Source organism: Squalius cephalus (genome assembly GCF_949319135.1).
Source record: "Squalius cephalus genome assembly, chromosome: 8".
In the NCBI taxonomy this organism is placed as follows: Eukaryota; Metazoa; Chordata; class Actinopteri; order Cypriniformes; family Leuciscidae; genus Squalius; species Squalius cephalus.
Window position 1 is genome coordinate 10,853,769 of NC_137129.1, and position 25,311 is coordinate 10,879,079.

The 25,311-nt window shown below is 38.2% G+C and overlaps 4 protein-coding genes across 7 annotated transcripts in view; 2 read left to right on the forward strand and 2 right to left on the reverse strand.

Moving 5' to 3' along the window:
- ripor2 (RHO family interacting cell polarization regulator 2) overlaps window positions 1–9,394 on the forward strand; it is a 51,478-nt gene extending 42,084 nt beyond the window's left edge. For all 4 annotated transcript variants that reach the window (XM_079878827.1, XM_079878829.1, XM_079878828.1 and 1 more), the window contains 10 exons: window positions 37–675; window positions 2,185–2,357; window positions 2,467–2,632; window positions 2,788–2,920; window positions 3,995–4,150; window positions 4,245–4,418; window positions 4,520–4,722; window positions 5,571–5,654; window positions 5,754–5,844; window positions 6,871–9,394. In XM_079878827.1, coding sequence (XP_079734953.1) covers window positions 37–675; window positions 2,185–2,357; window positions 2,467–2,632; window positions 2,788–2,920; window positions 3,995–4,150; window positions 4,245–4,418; window positions 4,520–4,722; window positions 5,571–5,654; window positions 5,754–5,844; window positions 6,871–6,971 — 1,920 coding nt within the window. In that variant the 3' untranslated portion in view covers window positions 6,972–9,394. The remainder of the gene's footprint in view (window positions 1–36; window positions 676–2,184; window positions 2,358–2,466; window positions 2,633–2,787; window positions 2,921–3,994; window positions 4,151–4,244; window positions 4,419–4,519; window positions 4,723–5,570; window positions 5,655–5,753; window positions 5,845–6,870) is intronic.
- An 847-nt stretch (window positions 9,395–10,241) lies between these two features.
- On the reverse strand, window positions 10,242–16,585 carry gmnn (geminin DNA replication inhibitor). The gene is made up of 7 exons (XM_079878014.1): window positions 15,979–16,585; window positions 15,275–15,336; window positions 13,311–13,412; window positions 13,056–13,212; window positions 11,192–11,274; window positions 10,818–10,928; window positions 10,242–10,660 (listed from the first exon to the last, which is right to left on the reverse strand). The coding sequence occupies exons 2-7, from the start codon at window positions 15,326–15,328 to the stop codon at window positions 10,466–10,468; spliced, it is 702 nt and encodes a 233-aa protein (XP_079734140.1). The 5' UTR covers window positions 15,329–15,336; window positions 15,979–16,585; the 3' UTR covers window positions 10,242–10,465.
- Window positions 16,586–16,613: 28 nt separating this feature from the next.
- On the forward strand, window positions 16,614–21,618 carry cUnh6orf62 (chromosome Un C6orf62 homolog). The gene is made up of 5 exons (XM_079878015.1): window positions 16,614–18,166; window positions 18,248–18,424; window positions 18,574–18,699; window positions 19,404–19,538; window positions 20,330–21,618. Exons 1-5 carry the CDS (start codon window positions 18,038–18,040, stop codon window positions 20,453–20,455), a joined length of 693 nt encoding a protein of 230 aa, XP_079734141.1. The 5' UTR covers window positions 16,614–18,037; the 3' UTR covers window positions 20,456–21,618.
- Window positions 20,520–25,160, reverse strand: acot13 (acyl-CoA thioesterase 13). The gene is made up of 3 exons (XM_079878016.1): window positions 24,984–25,160; window positions 24,682–24,866; window positions 20,520–21,853 (listed from the first exon to the last, which is right to left on the reverse strand). The coding sequence occupies exons 1-3, from the start codon at window positions 25,065–25,067 to the stop codon at window positions 21,697–21,699; spliced, it is 426 nt and encodes a 141-aa protein (XP_079734142.1). The 5' UTR covers window positions 25,068–25,160; the 3' UTR covers window positions 20,520–21,696.
- Window positions 25,161–25,311: the final 151 nt, after the last annotated feature.

A 25,311-nucleotide genomic window follows, 5' to 3' on the forward strand; every position in this document is an offset into this window, starting at 1 on the left:
TACTTACCATATTTTCTTTCTCTTTCAATCGCACAGTCCACTTTACCAGATGACGTCTTTGAAAATGGAGGATGCGGTGTGGCCGAATGCAAGCGCCTGTCCTTCACCTTCTCTGACGTGTCAACCTCAAGCCCCGCCCCCATCCAGTCAAACCCTGAGATCACCGTCACGCCCCCTGAGACGGACCCTACCTCTCAACCGGCTCCCGTCCCTGACGACAGGCCAGTTGAGGAGGAGTGCGTTGAGGAAGACTGCGGCAGTGTCAGCACCAGCGATCCAGACCTGGAGTGGGACCAAGTTGAGGGCCAGGGGCCCGGCACAGGCTCCGCTGCCCTCTCGTTGTGCTCCGAGAGCCAGCTGTCCGCAGTGGGACCGGATGATGTGATGTTCCTGGAGCCCAACATGCCTGATGAAGCCCTGGAGCTGAAGCCAGTGGAGCTGGACGGGGAGGAAGGCAGTCTGACCAGGCAGCTGGTGAGGAGACTCACCTCTTCTGACATGCTTCCAGAGACCGGCGCTCTGAGCTGGGCTGGAGAGGGCAGCATTACTTTCCTGGAGAGCAGCCTGGAGGAGGCCATTCAGTCTCTGCTCCTGCTGCTGGAGAGCTTAGGCCAGCGCTGCGGGGAGCTGCAGGACTTGGAGCAGGAGGTCATGAGACTTGAAGACCTGCTCAAGGTGAATGAGTTCTCTGTTTGTGGTCTTCAAACTTTAGATGTTTTGGTACAGACTCGAGTTTGATTGATCGTGAAGTTTGATGCGTTTTCTTAGCAAGAAAGCCACCTGAACTCAGGAAACACAGTTGGTTTGAAACAGGGTCGGGAATTAACAGAGGCTTGGAGCAAGAATGCCACCGAAATTCTAGATAAGGGGGCAAAAGATGCCCCTTTACAACTGAATTAATTTTATTACGACTGTCACGATTAAAGTGAGATGTGAAAAGAAATGAATGAAAAGTGTTAATTGTGGAATTACATTTAGGTCTGCTCATGTTGCATCAAGGATTTATTTTCACACATATTTTTGCAGTGCAAAAATGCAATGGCCAATCAGTGCGGTTCCGATTAGTAACCGGTGATGAAGAAAGTTTTGTTCAGTGTGCACGCTTACTAACTGAATCTGCACTCTCTCTTCAGAAATGATGCATGTAAACTAGATTCATTATGCAGTGTAGACAGCTTCAGTGATTATAACAGGACTTTTTGCAGAACTCATTTATTAAGCTGAAAGTCATGAACTGCTTCAGTGATGGGGTGGGGTACGTTTTTTGTTTGCTTTCTAAATGTAATTCAATTCGTGAAAGACAACACAGATGCATTAAATAAGGTAATTATTAAAAAAACATTTTACCAAGATAAAAATGCCCCTGGAAATCATTTCCAGGGGGTCATTTCTGACCCTGGTTTGAAAAGGATGATCAGATTGTCAGATTGTACTGATGGTTCATGGTTCATCTGGAAGTTAACTGTGGTAGATGACGACAAACATTATTCTTTCTTTTTTAAAAAAAAAATGTTTTTTAAGTATACATCTAAAGTAAAAACAACCGAATAGATATAATTTGCTTAATAAAAAGCTGCCATTGCATATTTTAGCAATGATATAGCTTAATATTAATAGCTTAATATTAATAGGGATCCACCTATATTAAAAACCTGGCCTATATTGATAAGTTGCTAATTATTTTCATGCTATGGCTGATATTAAATTTATGTACCGTTTTGACTAAATTAAAATATTTAAAAAAATACCAAAAAGAAAACAATTTTCAGTATGATTTTTTTTCTTCATATTTTTCATAAATGCTAAATATTACATTTAACAGTGTTATTCAACTATTGGTGTTTTTAAAGATTAACTTTGAGTGTTAGATGATGGCAAAGATATTTTTAAATGTAAAATTAGAGGAAAGGAGTATGAACAATTAGATATAAAATACTGGTATAACAAACATATAATATAGTTTATCCTTGAACATTACAATGTCTTTAATGTCATTTTTGATCCATGTAATATAATCTTGATTAAAAAAAAAGTATCGGATTTTGCAGGAATAAACTCCAGCAGCATCTGCACTGTTGTTAAAGCATACAATGGTTCAGGAAAAACTCCAAACGGACACAAGGGAAAGCTTTCAATTAAATTCTAAATGAACAGTCAGTGAAGGGTGTTGTTGTCTCTCCTCAGTGCCGTGTCCCTGCCCATAGGAGCCGCTCATCAAGCCTCAGTTTGACTGTGGAGAGCGCTCTGGAAAGCTTCGACTTTCTTAACACCTCTGACTTCGATGACGATGACACAGGAGATGACGCGGGCACCCTCTCACGCTCTGTCTTTATTGACATGGAGTCAGAGCGAATCGGGTGAGTTGGACATCACACCATTTGGTGACCTGGTTTCTCTCAGGAACTTCAGTAGTTGTGATTATGCAGCGCCACCTTGTGGTCACAGTATGTCTTGCACGTCCGACAGGTCGGTCCAACATCCAGAAGCAAGAGGACACCTGAGTGAAGCCCTCACAGAGGACACTGGTGTAGGGAACAGTGTGGCCGGCAGTCCGTTGCCTCTCACCACGGGAAACGAGAACCTAGACGTTGCCATCGTTGTTCATCTACAATACTGTAATCATCTAATTCAGGTGATTCTGTGTTTTCCACCCTTTACAACTTTATTTTCCTTCTTCTCAGACTCCATACAAAAGTGTGATTTCCTTAATACTGATAAACCACAGACTAAAGCATATCAAGGTGTTTTGTTGATCTAAAATGCTGTTTCTTTATGTATGGGATGTAGTTGTTGACCTCAGGAGGAAGGCAGTCGCAGCACAAGACATACCTGCACAAACTAGCAACTGAAACACTCCTGTTGGAGGAGCTCAGTGAGAAAAACTTTGACAGACCGGGCAGCTGCACTTCAGTGTCGGATGGTGAATATCTTAGATGTTTTTGTAAAGTGTTCATGTTCCTTGTGGGAGAATGTTGATGTTGTTTCAACAGCATTGCCCATTTTTACTTATCACTAAAAATAAAGGTGCTTTAATGACATTGATGGATCTATGAAGAACCTTTAACATTCCTAGCATCTTTCCATTGCAAAAAAGGTTCTTTACAGTGGAAAAAGGTTAGATTATTAAAGGGATAGCTCATCCAAAAATGAAAATTGTCATCATTTACTCACCCTCATCTTGTTCCAAACTTTTATGAATTTCTTTCTTCTGTTGAACACAAAAGAAGATATTTTAAAGAATGTTGGTAACCAATAGACCCCATTGACTTCCATAGTATGAAAAAAATGGGATTCAGTGGGGACCATCAGCTGTTTGGTTACTGACATTCTTCAAAATATATATTTTTGTGTTCAGCAGAAGAAAGAAATTCATACAGGTTTGGAACAACATGAGGGTGAGTAAATTATGACAGAATTTTCATTTTTGGGTTTACTATCCCTTTAAGTCACCATAAAATCAAAATGAACCATTCTTATTTTTTATGGGACATTGTGGTATTTATTATAAATATAGATATATATTTTTTTAAGTAGTCTGTCCTCTTTAATCTTAATCTTTAATCAAAAATAACTTCCCCCTCATCTTGCAACGACATCTCTTCTCTGAAGAAAATGTTCTTCACATTTAGAAAAAAAGTGATTCTTTTAAGAACTGTTCACTGAAAGGTTGTTATATGGCGTCAATGCAACCCCCCCCCCCTCCCCCTTTGGAACTTTTATTTTTAATATGAGTATATTTACTTCAAAGCTTGACTTTTAAAGAGTTTGGGCTGTTTAAGCTAAATATTGTTGCTCTTACAGAAGCATATCTACAAATAGCATCATACACATTAATATAGCACTTAGTAATGGCTTTAGAAAGTAAATAAAAAGTTACCGGACAGAAATGTGTGTGTGTATAATACAAAATAATTCAAAATGTCATGTCACATAAGAAATATTTCTGAACATTTTTTTTTCAATTCAACCTCCCCTCTCTTTGTTTGGTCTCCAGTGCTGCCTGAGCTGGTGGAGCGGCCGGCGCTGATGTCTCTGTGGTCCGACTGCAGTGGTGGTCTGTTCCACACTACACTGGACCAAGTGTTAAAGCACATGCATCTCAGCTTTGCCTTGCCACTGCAACAGATTCTGCCTCACTCTCCTGACTCAGGTAGTGACAAATAACACTCTGCAGAAGGAGACATCGGCAATTATTATGAATGTAACGTCAGCGTTCATCTGCCTATGTTCACATGTGTGTCCAGTGATCAGGATGGTGGTGAATGAAATGGTGGACAGGAGCGAGCTGGCCTCTTCCTCATGTCCGTCACCGTCCTCTATGGCACAGGATGTCCTCACCGTGTTTCAGTTCCACCGCTACTCTGTTGAACACGATGTCACGGACATGGAGCGACACCTGCTGGATTTAGCCAAAGAAGGTAAGACGTTTTTCTTGAATAATAATAATAATAATAATTAGTTGAATAGCTTTAATAGATTATTAGCATAGTGTAATCTTTCTCTTTTGTGTCCAAACCAGTCATGCTTGAAGAAGCCCTGAGCTGTGGGGACACAGAACGTTCTCTGAAGGAACTACAGGAAGTGTCGGTCACGTGTCTCCAGCCCCGGTCTCAAACCCTGTGGGCCGTGGCTGGGCTGCTGACCTCTGATGACCCTGACGTGATGAAGGCCGCTACTGCCTTCCTCTCCTCTGCTGCCCAACACAAGCCCTTCAGGTCAAAGGTCAGTCGTTTACCACATTACATGATTTTAGTCTATAGCCAGGTTTATATCGACATAATCTAACATTCGAAAGTTTAGGGTCGGTAAGATTTTTTGTAATGCTTTTGAAAAAGTTTCTTATGCTCACCAAGGCTGCATTTATATGATCAAAAATACAGTAATAACAATTGTGAAGTATTATTACAACTTAAAATAACTATTTATATAATTTAAAATGTAATTATTCCTGTGATGACAGCATCATTACTCTAGTCTTCAGTGATCCTTAAGAAATCATTCTAAGATGCTGATTTGCTGCTCAAGAAATACTTATTATTATTATTATTATTATCAATGTTGAAAACAGTTGTGCTGCTGAATATGTTTGTGGAAAATGGAGTCTTTGATAAATAGAAAGAACAACATTTATTCTGAAATAGAAATCTAGCATTATAAATGCCTCTACTGTCACTTTTGATTTAATGTGTCCTCGCTAAATAAAAGTGTTAATTTCTTCAAAATCTAACTTTTAAACAGTAGTGTATTTCAAAGCAAATTTTGAAAAATTGCATACAAATGCTGGATAGAAATACCAAGATGTGAATAAAAATGTCCTAAATGTCTATAAACTATGACTGAAACACATTTACAAAAATAAAATAAAATAAAATCATAGAAATAAAAATGTAATAATAATATAAATGAAGAAATTAAAATATACAAAATAAAAATATTAATAAATGAAATGTGCAAATTTGAGTAATCATGGTACTTTAGCAGCATGCAGCACAAAATGAATGTACAGCTGTTTGAGGACACAGGAGGAGATCGAGTAGTTCATCTGGTCTATGTGTGTTTTTCTTCAACAGGCTGTTGATTGTTACACACAAGCCTTATCAGAAGTTGGCTTACACACACCAAGAGCAGCATGTGCCGCTCTGAGCTGCCTGCAGGTTAGTTTCACTGAATCACACGTCACTTCAAACTGAAGCTAAAATCATGTCAGTGATTGGTTACATCAAGCCTCTCTGTGTGTCTGGGGTTATTTTCAGGCTGTGGAGAGCATTGACGCCGTGGTGTTACTGTGTGACTCAGCGGATGAAGAGCTCCACCAGATTGCCATAGAAACACTCCTCACTTTTGGTAAAACATCCAGTCATACACATGACACACCGGCTGCACAATTAGTCAATTCAATGAGACTTTTTGTTTTCGCTCTTTCTGCAAACGAGTCTACGTCTGACTGACCCATTCTAGACTGCATTTTATTAGACACAAATGTTTATATGTGTATTTTTGGTCTGTTTTCTCAGAAAATAAATACTGAACGATCAATCTTTTGGGAATATGCTAGCACCAGAGTCCCTGTGGATTCATAAACTTAATAAATATGAGCACTGCACCTTCAAAAATGTTGTGTGCTCAAAGGTCTAGTGCGACCGCAGCTTTAATCAGAAATCAAAGACATTTCAAAATAAATATCTCTGTGTATTTATGACTTGTTTTATGATTAAAAGGGAAGAAAAGGGTAAGTTCAGCATAGATTATGCTAGTATCGACACCATAATCTGTTAATTGCCTTTCTTTAGTTTAAACGCATTATTATTGTATCAGAAACCTCCAATATCAGTTGACCTCTAATTCGTATCTATAAATAGTATTGATACATAACCAATTTCAATACATAGGTATTGAATAAAACATGTTTTAAGTATTTTCAACTTGCAGTTCCCCTGTTTTGCTGATATAAGCAGTATTTAAGTCACTATGAATTCAAAATAGACAATTCTCGTTTTTTTTTTTTTTTTTATGGAATGTTGCAGTATTTTATTATAAATGATTTATCAGTGCATATATAATATACTTTTTTTTAATTTTTTTTTTTAATTCCTGTGCCCTCAATCTTTAATCAAAATAACTTCCCCCTCACTCTTTCAGCGACATCTCTTCCAACCTGTTTAATTAAACTAATAGAATCTGATACGTGATTTATTTTGAGATTATGGGTTTGTTCTCTATGGACACACGGTATTAATTTTATTTGTGCAGGTCTAATAAGTCTTAAACTTCATTTTAAAAACTCTGCAGATACTCTGTTGCACATACATTGTCTCAACTCCAGCCTTCCTGCGTCTTACAGAGCTTGTTTGTGTGTGTTTCTGTTCTCAGGTGAAGATGGGCGTCTGGCATACGAGCAGTTGGACACGGTACCGAGGGAGATTGTGCGGCTGGGAACTCGCCGTGGTAATGCGGTTACCACTTCATTTTAGAAAAAAAATCAACTCATCATCCTCGTGACCCTGCACACACCTGGCGGGAAATACACACGACCTGCTCACAAGTAGAACAGTGAGGTTTTGCCTTCGATGCAGGCCTTCATCACGAGGTCTCCTTTTCTACAGGATGTTTTCATTTCTACTACTCGTGTCGCAGCGGTCATGAGCCATTGTTGCTGATTGAAGAATAAGAGTATTTATTATTGGCAGTTAGTTATCTGCAGTTGTACTGTCAGAGGTCGTGTAAATAGCACAGCAAATTTAATTTTAATTTTGTCTTGGGATTTATATCTCTGTACGTGCCGTTCCGTTTCAGGGATTACAAGGGACCGTTTTAATTGCTCGAGTAATGCACAAGTGAAATTACTATAACCGCTGGGAAAGGAAGGATTTTAGGTGTTGTTCCAACCCAGCCGGGCATATGAACTACTAAAAAAAAACGGCGTGGACGATGGTCGGCTGATTTACAGATCGCTCGCTTGCCTCCACTGGTCAGGAGTGAATATTTCTATGGACGACGGAGCCTGTGGTGGACAATTGCATTAACATGGTACTAATACCTGGGTACATGGGGATCTTGCAACAAGAGCTGTTTGGAGCCCATCAGAGTATCTGAAAATGCACTTTTATTCAGTCAGAGAAGCGTGATGCATTACTGTGAATTTTGGTTTGTGCATAAATGAAAACTGGAAGCGTATTTGCTCTGTGATCCGAACTTGCTTCTGTGCCTATTGTTACTGTACTACTACTGAGTCACGTGACTGTAATATCATTTAATTTATTTTTTAATTTCTCTTCACTATAAATGGTAAGATGCTGATTTGACCCTCTCAAAAAATAAATAAATACTGAAAACAGATTATATTAATATTGTACTAAACATCTGTACACAATATGATTAGGTAAAGTCAGGATTTGCTATTATTGAGGGGCTATATAATTATATATAGTTGGCATTTTACATATAAAAATATGTTTTATTGAGCAGTATCACCTTTTAACGATGTATTTGCTGAGTTCTACAGTATTTGTGCTGAAGGGAACCTTTCCTGAACGTCTTTTCAGTATGCTAATGCACATGACCTGAAGAAACGCTCTTTGCTAACCGAACGCTTGCCTCGCTTTGTGACGTTAACACACACCCTATGTTGGTCTCTCAAATGTGAATTTACGCTTATGGCGACAATTAAAACGCAGTTTTGTAGATCACCGTACCTATTTTTACAATTTTTTTCTATGACATTGAGAATTGTATGAAAGCAGGGGCTTAAATCCATCAGAAGAGCACATTTCGAGGAATGTACTGAGTACGGAAAGGTTACTGTAAGTATTTGCCTCAGAAGCACAACTGAAATGTTTCGGGAAGATTGTTTGTTAACATGTTAAACATGTGGCATCTACTGCACAAACTCCTAAAGCCATAATGATACCGTAGTCAATATATTTAAGGCTTGTTTTGTGGTTTCTATTTATCAGAATTATGACATATTCAAAAATGATTCTTTTTCCTGTTTTCTGTATTCAGTCACAGAAATTAATGTTTTCCTGTTGCTTTGTTAGGAATGACCACCGTTACAGTATTTGACCCTGGGCATTGGTGATCACTCCTTGAGAATTTCTTTCTTTGCACAGAGATATCAAGTGAAAAGGTTGAATTTATTGCCTTGTGTTCATTTCAGACAGAAGCTCAGTGAACTGCATTTTATTGTTCAAACCTCATTAAATTAGTGTCCTTGATAGGAAAGCTGTTATGGTTTCGTGAGCGTGTGACTGTACATGTCGAGGGCTTGAGCGCTCAGCTTGCCGTTGCAAAAGCTTTAGCTACTATTGTTTGAATGAGAGCGGATTTCACTTGATGTCACAATGCTAATGTTCCCTCATTGTTTCATTTTTTTTTTGAGTTTACTGTATTTCCTCTGCTGAAAGTGGCAATAAAATTTATTTTTGCATAATTATCACGAGACACTTTTTTAAAAAAAAATTATATACTACCATTCAAAGGTTTTGAAAAATAATTCAGTGAGGGATGCATTAAATTGATCAAAAGGGAAAATACTTGGTAACAAATTCCTATTTTGAATAGGAAGTTCAAAAGAACAGAATTTATTAATTGAAGAATCTTGGGGGGAAAATGTATATCAGTTTCCACAAATATGAAGCAGCACAATTGTTTTTAACATTTATAAGAAATGTTTCTTGAGCAGCAAATCAGCATTTTAGAATGATTTCTGAAAGATCATGTGACATTGAAGACTGGAGTAATGATGCTGAAAATTACTTAAAAAAACTGTAAAATAGAAGTTTAATATTTCACAAAATCAGTTTGGTTAACTTAATTGTTTTTCAACAAAAGGGAAATATCAGCATTTGTTTTATTAACAGATCAAGAAATGATCAGAAAAGTATTTGACTACACTCACACCAAGATAAAATAAATAATAAAAAAAAGTCGCTTATAACAAAACACTTAATTTCAATGAATGATCCAGTTTCATGTAAAGCATGCTGGGAATTAGAATTTATCATTCCAGTCTGTTACACAACAAAATTGTGTAATGACAATGTTCAAGAAGTGTGTTGCTTTACACTATGCAACTTTCTTTTGCAAATACATCTATCAAGCTTTCAAACTGTGTTTTTGTCTTATCTTGTATTTGGACCTGGCAGGACAACTGCGAGTATCATGTGTAACAAACAGAAGTAGCTCTGGCTATAATGTTCTTCTGCTAGATAAACTGCTTTATCTAATTGCCAGAGCACGAAGTTACATGTGCATCCAGTTATGCAAATTGGCCAAGCAGTAAAAATTATTGAAGGACAAATGGACAGTATCTGAAGCATATGAACTTCTAAACATGTCTGAACACTAATTGCACAATCTTGAAGTAGGAAAAGCTGTAAGAAAGCTTTCCTCTTTGAAAAGGCACCAAACAGAAGTCAAGAATTTGGACTCTACAACACCCTACTAAAAAGCTAATTTCTCCAGACAGCAATCTCTCCACAACAGCACTGGAGCCGCTACCTGCTCAACATCCTCCGTTGTAACATCCCAATCACCTGCCACCTCAAGAACTCCAAGACCGAGTCTGCAGTCCAGTCTGGAGAAACTGGAGTCTGGACTGGGACAGCTGGCCTTAAACTACCTTCAGGAGCGCCTCAAGGTTTAGGATTCCAGCAGAGCTTGATGAACGATGCTCTGCACAAGACAGACAAGCTGTGGGTTGCACTTACACCAGGAAGAGAAGAGATCAGGAGAAAAGCATGTACAAAATAGGAGTTTATTTCCACTGTATGCATTCAAGTTTACATATGTACATTGGCAGTGAATAAGAACTACAGGTACTGAAGATAAAAGCTAATTTACAGCAAAGATAAAAGTATTAAAACAAGGTGCAAAATTGTCCTAAAAAGGCAAAAAGAAAAATTCACTGAAGACCAAACAACTGGTCCATTAGTTCTTTAAGTTCAATATTTTCAAGCTCATCATTTCAGCTTTCTTCGTTTGTGAAATCATCCTTATGTGGCACACAGTGGGGTGATTGTTCTGCGTTTAGTTCAACACTGTTCAGGCTTTCATCAGAATCACTCTCATCTCCATGTTCTTCTTGATCCTCGTCATCTTCAGGGTCAAAGGCGATCTCACGCAGCTCCTCAAGATTGTCTGGACTTTTACCGGTTAATCTCTGATTGGAATTTGAAAGAGCAAATGTTAATGAGCATTATTTGAACACTGATGTTACTTTATTCTTTGGTCCCACCATAATGGTGGTTAAATCCTTGCATTCAAATCTTAGCAAGCCTGACACCACTATTAAACGCCATAAAGAACGGAGCACTCACTTCGATCATGTCGGCCATGTGTTGTACATGCTGTGCCAGCTCCTGTAACTCATCGTTCTCACTCTTCAGTTGAGCAATCTGTTCATCTTTGGCTTCAATGTCTTTGTGCAACTAGTTTTGAAACAATAAACAGGCATCACATTTAAATAAATAAAAAGTACTCATACCAGGGGTGAATTTGACAAACTTCCAGGGAGGTCGAATAGGTCTTAATTAAAAGACTCTTCCCTCAGATAATGTACTAATTACAGCTACCTACAGTCATGCTAAACAAGTGTCATGAACAACTGATTCATGATTCAGCAGCCCTATAAAGAGAAATGGAGCAAGGCGGCAAATCATTAGCAAAACCACCCTTTCAACGATTAACTCACCTTTTCATTTTCTTGGAGAACACTGAACAGTGCTTTCCGCCTCTCTTCTGCCACCTCCTTCCAGTAGGAGGACCCAGGAGTTTCTGGGGAGACAGAGAGGAGAAACATTCAATACAATGGCTGCATCCGAGAAAAAAGAAAATTACAAGTCGTTTTATTATTAAAGGGATATTTCACCGCTGGAAAGATGAATGTATATTTAAATTGGGTCATTTATGTAGTAGAAATGTGAAGTTGTGTATGGTAAAAAAATAAGGTACTTTCAATAAAAGGTCCACCATTTAACAGTTACCGTTAACAGTAGCTACGTTTACATGCAACCATATAATCGGTTATTAATCGGATTGGCGGCTCAATGGACTGAAAAGCCTTCATGTAAACACCTTGATCTGATTGAGCTCGATCCGAATGAAACTTCGATCGGATTGAAAGGGGTGGTTTATTCCTTTTCTAATCCGATCGAGAGAACATGTAAACACTTGATAGGATTGAAAACCGAAACTGAAAGGACTGCGCATGTGCAATGATGTTGAAATAGAGTAATAACATGACGTGCAGAATGAGCGGTTCCTGTTGAATGGGTGTCATATAAATGAGTGCCCAATCATCCTAAAATTCTCCTTTCACTCAGCGTCTGTGAAGTGGAGCAGAACAACGTTCCACCAGTCCTTGTTTTGGATTCTCATCTACAGACGACTGGTTTTGGGCATGGGGAGGGGCATTTTTACAGCGTGATAAATATAAGCGGCACGGCACAACGGTTAATATGCTTATTTACTCCAAATTATGACCAGAAACGGATAAAGTCTGCCGTTTAAAACTATAATAAAGAACCAATGTAGGAGAATAGTTAGTATGTGCAAACAGCAGGGAAACTCTGTAATTGTGCAGTGTGCATGTCAAAAATCTATTCCGATTTGAAGCTTGTGACAAACGCGCACAATCCAATCACGTTTAGCGTTCATTTAAACTACATTCCGATTGATGAATCCGAATGAATTCAGTCCGAATTAAACAAAAGTTGTGCATGTAAACGTAGCCAGTGTTTCTATGCATCGCAAGTGATTGAGTGAACTGAGGGTCTCGCTTATAACCCAGCCAACGTATCTGCAATCCATTTGACCTGACACGTCACAACCGTTTGAAGCGGTCTACACTGGACATAAGAGAAAAACTTGTGCACCATGTCTTCCTGGATGCATGATGATGCTTTAGAGTACTGAAACAACCATTGAAATGCCCCGACCGGTTTAATCTTTCAAGGTCTTAAATGCAGTGAATTTTGGCTTGCACTACTGAAAGTATAGCTGAATGGCTTTTGTAGCAAGGGCACTGCCATCTTGCAGTACTACAACCTGTGAAGTCAGGGTTGGTTGGCTCCGTTGGATGAAGATCATTATAGTTTGTTATATAGTAGTGGTCACCAAGTAGTTGACCAATAAAGGGTTTTTGTCCTTTGCTTTAACACTGTAAAACTCATCTTTACATCCAGGAGCAATGCAATAGTGGCCCCTCTTGTCTTCTGGCTTTCCAGTTCTCATCTTTCAGGAGTTGTCTTTATCTTTCACTATCTGCCCTTCAATGTCTCTACAGTTGTATCAGTTTAACTCAGGCAAAACAAACCCAGTGAAGTCAAAAGGTTGTACTGCAAAATGGTGGCACTGTAACAAGACATCTTTTTCTACTTAATTTTAACTTGACTAACCGCTTCATTTCCACTTTAATAGTCAATGAACAATAAACTGGGTTAAGAGAATGCATTAAACTCAAGCAATTTGTCTCTGCATGGCAGCATTAACAGGAATACCTTGGCAAGAATGTAAATAATCCAATCAACGCCTCTGAACCATGCATGATAACTTACCTTTGATCATGAGCTCATAGGCCTCCTGCGTAACCCCCTCAGGTTGGTTCTCATTTTCTGGACTTGTGGATTTTACAGCCACCTCTGCTTTCACCCTCTTTGAACCTTTAACCTGCTCTGCGCTCCACATCTTCCTCTTAGGAACCGATTTGCCATTCTAAACAGGGTGAGATTGGCATTAACAGTCACACAGTTTCACTCCAACTAAAGTCTTTAAACTTTACAAAATCCAAAATGGCAACAACTGTTAAGTACCTCAATTATACGACCAAGGTTCTTATTTACAGCAGACGGCTGAAGGACTTGGAGCGTCCTCCTTCCTGATCCCACTCCAGATGTTGGCGCTACAAAGAATTTCTGAGAAAAGAATAAAGTTTAAGAATTAATCTCAGGGTCCTCAGGTGTCATCAGAAATAAAGAATCTGAGGATAAAGGCTCATTTTGGTGAGACGGAAAACTGAGCAACTCTATCCATGCATACAGTAACAGGCTCATTTCACCTGCCTCAACAGTCATTATTCTCCTCTTACACTTGTTAAGCTGTCACTTCAAGACGGCAACAAGCAAGGTATCGGAGCAACTCCACGTATCGGTCGTTCTAACAAGCGTGGGAAAGGGGCAGGCCACACATCAGCTGCATGCCGTAAACACCTCCAATTCCCACGGGCAGCTATTGGACCGCCTGCATTATTATCTAACTGCAACATTCTTTAACCTGTAATTACCGTGGGAACTCACCACTGAAGTCTCCTTATGACCAACTGCAAGTTTGGAGTTGGTTAATGTTTTAAACAATACAGTGGCAGACGGATGCACAAGTTACTGGATCTCAACACACTGACAATGATTAAGTCAGAGACAGAGCAAGGTCTCTCGCCGTTCAGTTTATCCTAACTTGATCGAGTAGTTGAATAGTTGACATAATTTTCCCTTTTTCTCAAAACTGACCTGACCTATTAAATAACCCGAACATAAGAATTAGAGGTCACGGTTACATAACCACAATAAAAACCCATCCACAAACTTTTAAAAATCATGATGAAGTCAACCTACAATTCTTAAGGAACATTCAAGTATTATTATAATAGGGGATTTACACATGCACATTACTTAAAAAATAAAATAAATCATACCCCCTTGAAATCTTAAATCAAAATAATGTCCCCTCCCTTTTGTAGTGGCATATACAATCACAAAAGGGAAGAAAATACTATCACATCCATTTCATGCCAACTTTAGGGGCCATTAATCAACATATGGGGATGTTACTAGATTCTTTAAAACAAACTAACTCGATCACCTAACAGATCAGTGGATCAGCCACATCCGGCACCAATTTTACATCTAATAGTAACTGAATTAAATTCACTGAGCTTAACCTCTTAAGTGTCACCGGCCCACCGGTGGGCCCAAAATCATTACATATTTAAAACAGTAATATCCTATAATAAACATAAACTAATCTTGACAAACTATATATCATTTGAAAGCTTACAAACTCTAGTTTTCATATTTGGTGAATGATTTCCAAAATAAATTAGAGAGGAGCTGTAATTTATCAATTTGCAACAAGAATATTTTCATATTTATAAGGCGTGTTCAGACCTTTATTTTGAAATAGCAATGAACATGAAAAATCATGAAAGAATGGATGAAACCTCAGTTTGTTTTCATGCCAAGAGTTCAAAAGATATCATCCATTCAATTATTTTAGAAAAAAATATATTAATATGTTTTTAATAACACATATGGAAATGAAGGCGCCCTTATATGGGCAGTAATGGAGTCTGGTTGTCACCTAGTGAAAATGTTTGGTACTGCGCCCAAACAAAATCTCACTGAAAGCTCATTTTTTGAGATATCAACCTAAAATTTGAAACACAACTTATTCAGATTTTTGGCTTTGATTTTCTAGCAGTTTTAGAGTCGGCCAGGTTTTAAAAATATATATTTTATATAAAATATGAATAATTAAATTTTTTAAATTGTACATTTTCATAAACACAAACTTATATAACTTTTTTTTTGTTTCACTTTCTTAATTTATTTCACTTCAACAAAAATCTGCCAAATGTCTTCTTTAAAACAAGACCAATTTTACGTCTATACTCCAAAGCATTCTTTAATTACAACCATTTAAAGTCGAAATGTGCATTTTCATGTATATTTAAAAAAAGGGGGGTGACACTTAAAGGGTTAAGTGAGATGTTCTCAAATACCTTGATGTTTTCAGAGGGATTCTCAGCATGTTTGGGTCTTCTGATGGAGCTCATGTTTTCACCTAGAAAACAGTTCAGGAATTCATCAGTTTAAAAGAAACATGGTGATATGTCGTTGACATGGCCATAATTAAAAAGTAAGAGTTTTTTTTTTTTAATAATGCAAACGAAATGTAACGTTACTTCAAGATAAATTGTAGGAATATAATAATAATAATAACTCTTAAATTCATTAACTGACTTCACTGTATAGATTACCAGGGAATTGTAGATAAATTGCACGTTACATCACAGAGGTTTATAAACGTCAGTGAGCTGAAAATTCATGTCAACCATTTTATATTGTTGACTAAAGTAACGTTTTTACTAGTGAAACGGTTAACGTGACAAGACTAACGTTAGATAACCAAGCGTTTGATTACACTAACACACCTACATTTGGTGTAACATATGGCGTTTGTATTGTCTTAAGGTTATATAGATGAATGAATTATATCTAAAAATCACAAACCTAACGTTACATCAAAAGAGGAGCAGGCCTCAGTCTTTGCCCACACAAACTGAATGAAACTGAGCCACACTCGTAACTTGCATATAAAACATTTAAACGCACACTGACATATCTTATAATCAACGGAAAGCCTTAAATAACTTAAACGACCAAAAGTCAACATAAACCACTCAAACTAAAGAGGAATACTCACGGAAAATGAACGATAAGCTCGCACTGCTAACAACAGCTCACGATTTCAAACCAGCTTGTATGTGAAGAGCGCGCCACTGCCTTAAGTACTGCCTTTGTACCGTCACGTGACGCCGGAATTTCGCGCGGATAGAGAGACGTGGTAAACAGACGTCTTTTTTTCTGCAGTCCATATCAAGGGATAAGTTCACTAATTGAATTTTATATAATTACTGTCCATTTCTCAAAATTTAAATGAGTACTATGCACAATTAAATTATGTATATATGTTAAATCTTTAATAAATGATGGTCGGAATGACAATAAAATATTTTTCTTTTTTTAAATTCATGTCTGTATCTACATTCAACTAACTTATCTATACTCCACGTTGGCACTTTAAAACAATTTTAATCATTAAATCCATGTTACGACCCCCGCCAATTGTTTTCACTACAGTAGTTTGTAACAACAGAAATATTTGCACTATTAATGGTAAGTTAAAACTGAGTTGTAACAGTCAAATAATGGGAGTATTTGAGACAAAAAAAAACCTGAAATACAATGTCGTGACACGTTTAAAGAAAACGTGTCTCACTCCTCTCTCCATAAATCCAGCTGACAGAAGCGCTCAGCAGCGCGCGCTCCTCCTCTGTCACATGTGCACAGCTGCGTGACGCGCATCGGCCATTTTGAGTTGTTTGTTCAGCGAGGTCCGCTTGTTATTTTCCAGACAAACGCAGAACATAGGGCCAAAACAGTCGAAAGAATCGCTCGAAAGACATTTCACCCTTTCCTTCCATCATTATGGGTCCATCGCGATGCAGATCTCGCCGTCTGTTACCTGAGAGAACGGAGGATTTCGGTCGGTTTGTCAGTTTATCTTGACATGGCATATACGGGTGTGTGACGACTGTGGAAAAGCTCGAAAACAAACGGAGACCATCAAGCTAAACCTCGGCCGAGGATCGATTCATCCGGGGCGGGTTTTTGTATTGAGATCGATGTATTAATACGTGTTAGGATTGTTTGCGGTACTTGCTCGGATCAAAACGGGCTTGAAAGACAACTCGAGAATAAAAAATGGAGAGAAACAATAGTTAGCTAGTTAGCCAGCCACTCATCGAAGCCAGTCTATGCTAGCATCGCGATAACAAAAAACAGGCAAACACAAAATGTAACAGTCGATTTATTGATGATAATTAGCTTTGAATGCTCTCGTAGATCTTATACTGGTTAGAAAAGAAATGTAGCTCCCTTCAACCAGGTTATCAGTCGGTGGCGTGTGTGTATTCAGCTTAGCTAGCATTAGTTTGCTAGCCAGCCACAAAATAAAAGCCTCACAATGAAACTCAACCGTGGCAGGAGAGCTCGTGGGCCCATTTTATGCCCTTAAACCCCAAGATGTCTAGCAAACTCTGTGTTCTTACTCCGTGCCAAGATCTCATGGCGTCTGCATTTCTCTGCCATGGTTGTCTTTCTCACCTGTCATTCAGATGTGCTTTTATGAGACCGTTTATACAAAGACATGGATACAAGCAAGAGTCAATACTGGAAGAGACTTTCCAAAGTCAAATCTCTTGGTCAGCTTTTTAGATAACTTTAAGCAAGGTTTATTTATCTAAAACCAGGGATCTGTCCCCTCACACGGACTCGCACACAAAACTGTCGGAATGGGTTTTCAGTGTAGCAGGCATTTGTGTTTTCTGTCCTTTATTCAGTAATACAACAGTTTCTCATATAAAAAAAAAATACTAATTGATCAGGTCGTGTTATATGAGTGGTTTCTTTTAGTTTACGCGTAGCCTTGGCTTGATTGTTTGTTTTAAAGAAAAAAAATGGTGTAACTCATCAAAACTTAGACAAGTGTAAAATTACTTGGCCCAAGTGCACTACCCGGAATAAAAATGACTTGATTTGATTTCACTAACTTTATTTAATTCAAATTAGTATGTACTGCAGGTAGTGCTTGGTTATAGCTTCTTTAGTTTTTTAAAAGGGTTTGAAAACCACGTATGCTACAGTCAAGAAAATAAAAAAGCGAAAAAGTCTGCGTTTGGAAAATCTTACTGTCCGTAACAATGGGAGACCCAAATTCTCGCCGGAATCAAACTAGAAACCGACTCCGCGCCCAGCTACGGAAGAAACGAGAATCTCTGGCCGATCAGTTCGACTTCAAGATCTACATTGCCTTTGTATTTAAGGAAAAGGTACGTTGACTGATTCTGTATGAAACCAAGAAATGATTTGGGAATGGCCTGTTCTAATATGCCCTTCTACCACTTTTACAGAAAAAGAAGTCTGCACTCTTCGAAGTAGCTGAGGTGGTACCTGTGATGACAAACAACTATGAGGAGAATATCCTCAAAGGCGTGAAGGGAACGAGCTACTCCTTAGAGAGTTCTTTAGAACTTCTCCAGAAAGATGTGGTGCAGTTACACGCGCCTCGTTACCAGTCAATGCGTAGAGTAAGTATTGACTCGCAACATTTTTGAAGGTTGTTGCTGTCGGCAGCATTGCGATCGTAATGGTCCGTCTTGTCTAAAAATCAACGTGTCATGTCGTTTGAGGTCACTTTCTGTTTCGCAATCTCACTGATGTTTCTAAATCTGTACAGGATGTGATAGGTTGTACCCAGGAGATGGACTTTATCCTTTGGCCCCGCAATGATATTGAGAAGATTGTCTGTCTCCTGTTCTCCAGATGGAAAGGGGCTGAAGATGAACCATTCAGGCCTGTTCAGGTATAACTCTGTCTTTCCTGGTGCTTGCTGCTTATTAATCATACTTGGGGTTAGATGCTTGTTCAAACCCTTGACACCAAGTATTCAACTTAAAGAGGCTACATGCGATTTTCTGAAATTTAAACTCGCGACTGACACCTGTGGCCAAAAAACGGAACTGCTCTTCCTTTCTGCTCGCTCTCGTACGTGCACACTTCACAAGTCATCCGCTGCAAAGAAGTCAACATTATGTTTACAGAGGTAAGAACAGTCAAATACATATATTGTTTGAGAAACTAAGTTTGTTTGCTGACTAGCGGTGGTGGCAGAGTGATCTGAAACGTTTAACATGAACGCGCTTGACGTCACATCCGCAGACAGCGCGCGAAAAATCCGACCCGACAGAAAATAGGAAAAATAGGATACAGGCATAAGCCTGTATCCTATTTTGGTGCACCCACTGTGAGCTGACAAGGTGTCAGTATGCTCATCAGGAGATGTTTTGAGTCATAAATGGTCAAATAAAAAGGCTATTGTTACGTTTATTTTTGGGGAAAAGTTGCATATAGCCTCTTTAAGCACATGTGCCATTTGCACTATGGACATGAGAGGTACTTTAAAACCTTCAGTCTTGATGGTGAAATATTGAAAATCCATGTACAAGTTTAATGCTGTAAATGTAAATCAGACTCCATTTAGTTACATTTACTTTCCAACATTCGCAGGCCAAGTTCGAGTTTCATCACGGAGACTATGAAAAGCAGTTTTTGCATGCTGTTGGTCGGAAGGACAAGGCTGGGATGGTTATGAACAACCCCAATCAGTCTGTCTTTCTCTTTATGGACAGACAGCACTTACAGGTTGGTTCATTAAAACATTAAGTATAAAAATATATTTATTTTTTGTATTGTATGTTTGGTTGTACATGCTAATTTCCTCTTTTTACATTTAGATTATCTGTGCCATCAGCTCACGTAGTGATTTTAAAGATTAAGATTATTAAAGACAAGTAAACACAAAAAGAACAGATAAACAAATTGGCAATCACACAAATAAATACAACTGTACAAAGTTGCGATTGATTGGCGTTTTAAGATTTTCAGGTACAGAAACTGTAATCAAGTCTAAAATAACACTGCAGTTTCTAAATAAAATATGTATTACTTATATGGTCAAAGGTTATTCAGTCAAGAAGAGCGAATACATTTTCTCTGTCTTTTGTTATTTGATTAACAGAATGATTAAACCCTATTTATAGACACAAATATAAAGTCATTTCTTCGTCATCGTTGTTGGTCAGAGTTTTAATATCAGTGAATTCCTCATAATTACACAACTTATAATAGCCTAATGTTTACTGTATAATATTTAATAACCTACTTTTTTAATTTTAACAAACTATTTTTTTGTTATTGCCAATAACCAATAAATAACTGATTGACTTGTCAGTATTGGCCAGAATTTTGATACAAGTTAATCCCTACTAATTATACACCTTATAACAACCTATTATTTACTATATATTTAAAAGTGTAATTTATTGTCTTGTCAGTATTGGCCAGAATTTTAGTGAATCCCATCTTATTATACCCTAATAGTTACTGCATAATACGGTATTTATTAATAACCTTTTTTTTTTCTTCCTTCACAGACTCCAAAAGCCAAGCTTACAGTTTTCAAGTTGTGCAGCCTCTGTCTCTACCTGCCACAGGATCAGCTTACCTGTTGGGGGGTTGGAGACATCGAGGACCACCTCCGCCCATACATGCCTGACTAGGAGAAACGCACGGAAGACGCCCCTCAAGGCCTCGAAGCAAGTTGTCCTTATCTACACATCCCTGTTGAATAGAATTGAACTTGTGCTTGGAACTCTCCTTTTTGTTAACCACTCATTTTCATCTTGAGATTAATTTAGCTCTTTTTTTTCTTTTTTTTTTCTCGTATCCCTCCCTCGACCAATCTTGGTTTGGCTCATCCCATTTCCCCTCTCTTTGATCAGTTTTTATTTGAACCTGCATGAACATTGATTTTGAGTGGTTCTCTTGGAGCTGCACCGTCAACAATACCAGTCACCGAAGGAACTCTTTATGTTAAGGCAACAAAACAAAAAATAAACGAGAGCGAGAAAAAAGGAAACCAATGACCGATGTCTCTCACATGTGATCTTCTAGTGTTGGACTGGCTTTAACATCTGTGTCATGAGGGATAGTTAACATGGTTGTTATATTGAGTAGGGATTTCATGAGTAATGACAATCAGTGACAGAGGACAGAAGAGCCTGGGTAGTCTTCCTCAAAAGGCTTCTATTACAAGATGAACAATACTTAACTCATTTGGTGTAGGCATTGCTTCTCATTCAGTTACTGCCTTAGTTTTTGCTGGACATTTTAATTTGAGTGTCATTCCTTGCCTATAATATGACAAACCTTGTTTGTTTTTATCATTTCTGGAGTAATGGTGCCTGATGGGGGCGGAGGTGCGGTGTATGTATATCTAGAATGGTTGACATAAACTGTCAGGTGGGGGAATTCTGAAGCTGTTCTTTACTTGGGATGGTAATAGTCACCAATTGAGCAATTCCTGCACATTATACATACAAGCTACTGATACCAGATGTAATCATTGGTGGTGGGAATGTGATGGGAGACTAATGTTCAAGCTTGTGTACCTAATGAGAAATTTCGTGGAGAAACTTGAAATGGATCATTATGGATTTGTTTTTCTTTTATAGACCACCCTGTTCTGAGAGTACTAAATATTGCAGTGCTTGGGACTTGGTATCTGTAAGCCATCCTTGTCTGTTCGTATGGCATAAAATCATTACTTTTTCTTCCCTTTTGAAATTCTATGTTCACATTGAAGGTGGGTCTTTGTCTTTATTTTGATGTACCCATTGTTTGAATAATTCTGTTGAAATAAACGCTGTCGAACATATCTTAACACAGTGCAAAATACTTTTATGCTGGACTTTTTATTACACCATAAAGAATTACATTATTTACAGGGCACATACAGTAATCAGCTACCGAGGTGTTTAGTGTGTCTTCCCTGAGCAATGAGTTTTCCGTTCGCCTTGTTGGTGAGATCCACTGTTGCAAATGCCAAAGTCCTTCCTTGTTTTAAAACCTGCGCAGTGATCAGGATGTCTTCTCCAATTTTAGCTGCATTCATGTATCTGTTAATTGGAAAGCAAACAAATATAAGTGTTAAGAGTCTCCAGATGATGAATGGAAGTTATTTAATTTTTAATGGAGACTGGGACTTCTTTTTATCCCATTTGTATGCTTTCTAAATGAAAGTTAATACCTTTAATGCCTCAGCTACACCATTATTAGCAAGGGAATAAAATGCATGTTGACCTGCTTTGTGACAACATGCCCCTATAAATGTCACAGTTGGAAGAATTTTCAAACCAATAAAAGAAATTTATAACCAGACATTTATGAAAAAATACCCATATTCAGAGCAAATAGTTACTAGTACATAGTTTGCCATTGTGGTTTTATTGTTTTCACTTTATCCAATAGTTGTTACAAAATTATGATATTGAAATTATAGTTTGGGAAACATCATTTAAATTTATAATTGTACATAATTGTTTAATTTAAAGACTGTTTAGAGCTAGATAGAAATACACAACATTCAAACCACTGCATTTATGTAACTAGACTATAATAACATGCTGTTATAATATTTATTCATATTTAGAATTGGTAACATTTTAGTTAAGGGTCCCATTCTCACTATTAACTAGTTGCTTATTAGCATGCATAACATGTCTGTTTATTAGTACTTATAAAGCACATATTAATGCCTTATTCTGCATCGCTTAAAAGGCTAGTTCACACAAAAATGAAAAATCTGTCATCATTTACTCACCCTCAAGTTGTTCTGAATTTGTTTCTTCTGCTGAACACAAAAGATGATATTTTGAAGAATATGGGTAACCAAACAGTTGATTTCCCCATTGACTTCCATAGTATGGGGGAAAAAAAATACTATGGAAGTCAATGGGACCCATCAAGTGTTTAGTGACCGACCTTCTTCAAAATATCTTGTTTTGTGTTCAGCATAAGAAAGAAATTCATACAGGATTGAAGACAACTTAAAAGTGAGTAAATGAGGACAATTTTCATTTTTGGGTGAACTATCCCTTTAATCCTACCCAATACCTAAACTTAAAGGAGCTGTATGTAAGATTGTGGCCAAAACTGGTACTGCAATCACTTCAAATTAATGTAGAGCAGTGTATCCCCTCCCCCTCCCCCCTGACTCGAGGTTGCCAGATAGGCTGCAGGATCCAGCAGGAACATAGGCTGCTACAAGGAGCTGCAGCTGTGGTAACTAGAGCAGAGCTGGCAACCCGGATGCCGAAACACTACTGACTTTGTGATTGGTAGATAGGTGGAGGGTGGAGCATCAGGCCAAAACACAACATGACAACATCAACATCAGTTGAGGGCTGCAACTTCACTTTTTAAATGACAATATCCTGGCCGTACTACTGTTGTCAGTGATATAAGTATTTGAAATGAACATGATTTCTTAAAGGGGACATATCATGCTAAATGCACTTTTTTAGCCCTTAAATGCATTTTGTTGTATATTTGGAGTGTTTAGAAGTACAGAAAAGTTGAAATTATTCTCTTCAGGTGCTTCGTTGATATCTTTATATTCTGTTTTGGCCTTATTTTTCAACCTGTTCCGATTTTTCTGGTATCTATGACGTTTTGTGAACTATCACGTCACAGTATTTGCAGCGGAACTGCCAAATAAGGACATTGACTTCCGGCCCAACACTTCGAGCAATCCGCCATTTTTATTTCTCGCTGCAATTTTGTAGTCCAAGCTAAAGGATGCAGAAGTTACGAGAGGGTAAGTTAAAATGATCGGTTGTTGGATGTAGTAACCCACACGCTTCATTACACCGTCTAATGTAGATGAACTGCCGCGCTTGTGGCGCATGTTTAACTGAAAGAACGAGCAGAGAGAGAGAGACCCGGTCTCGCGCGCGCTCGCACTCTCTCTCGGAGCCCGGCGAAAGTGTAAACAAGACATCACCGTCTCCAAACTAGACGCTGTCTTGCTCTCTCTCCCTCGCACATATTAATCAAAATAAATCGACACGGTGGTAAAAGGTCGGAAGACCAAAGTTTCATGTATAAATACAGTAACACACCATTGCGATACATCCATATGAAGACGTTGTTCTGCAGGTTCGTCGTCTTCATTTTCATTTCGCTCCAGCTCCAACTCTGGCTCGAACATGTAAGGCTGGCTGGACAAGTCTTCCGTTGTTGACATTTTGTTAATAACGTGTGAATAAAAAGTTTCTGTGCCGCTAGATAATCCTATCTCTGCTATCAGACTACAAAAATGGCCGAACGGGGTGGAGTTGAACCTCTGCAACCTGGGGAGGGGGCGGGGTATGAAGTGTCTCAATTGTATTTAAAGAGACCGCACCAAAACGACTTGATCTCAGAAGCACCTCAGAAAAGGGGTAAAAAAGGGGCCCGTGGAGCTATAATAATGAGGAATTCAGACCCAAGCATTGCAGTTCCGCTTTATATAGACCACAAATGTATGATTTATATGTAAAAAGGAACAATTTAAAAGCATGATATGTCTCCTTTAATGTCTAGTGACATATCAGGGCCATTTTATGATTAATTGAAATACATTTCTTACATACAGCTCCTTTAACAACTACCTCACTATCTATTAAAGCAGTAATTATAAGTTTACTGAGGCAAAAGTCGTAGTTAATAGTGAGAAATGGACCCTAATCTAAAGTGTGACCTTATAATTATCTTTTTTTATATTTCCATTTTCAATTTTTAGCTTTATTTCAATTGCCGAAAACAATTAGTTTTAGTTAACCATATCTCAGGTTTCAGCACAGCTGACATATAGCCCTTGCTTGAGGTATTCCCTATACATGACACAGTAACACATACATTAATGGTCCTGTACAGTGACACAAACATATATCCAGAAGCTCACGTTATGTTCATGTCCACGCTGACTCCAGGAGCTCCTCTCTCAGTGTACATGATGGCAGTAGTGGAGATCACATCCACCAGTGTGGCTGTCAGTCCTCCGTGAAGAGTGCCTCCTCTGTTAGTGTGTTCCTCCTCCACCTTCATCTCACACACCACTTTCCCAGGGGCTGCAGACAGTATTTCGACCTGATCACAATATGAACGGCTCATTATGTTTACCCGCAGTGTGAAGTGGTCTGACTGGTTTGCATATCAATGTGTGGTTTGTCAAGGAGAATCGCTTAATTTAACAAAGACACCTACCTTACTTAAAACCCGATCAAATCCAGGACAATCTACCATCGCTCTCATGATCTCTTTTAGTGATTTTAGCGACAACGAAACCATTGCTGCTATTGCAAATACCAAAACACAGTAAAGGACAAGTTCACTCTGGCAGAATGTTTGAAAGGTTGGCTAAATGTTATACAAAATAAGAGTGTTAATATTTTAAGAGGTTAAGGCATTTTTGGAGTCCTCCACTGCCGAGAAGAAATTAAATTGTCTACTACACTATTCTAAATACGTAAACAAAATGTAACGATTTAATCAACGAATATTTTTTAGAAGCTAAGACATACCATTCGGCTGT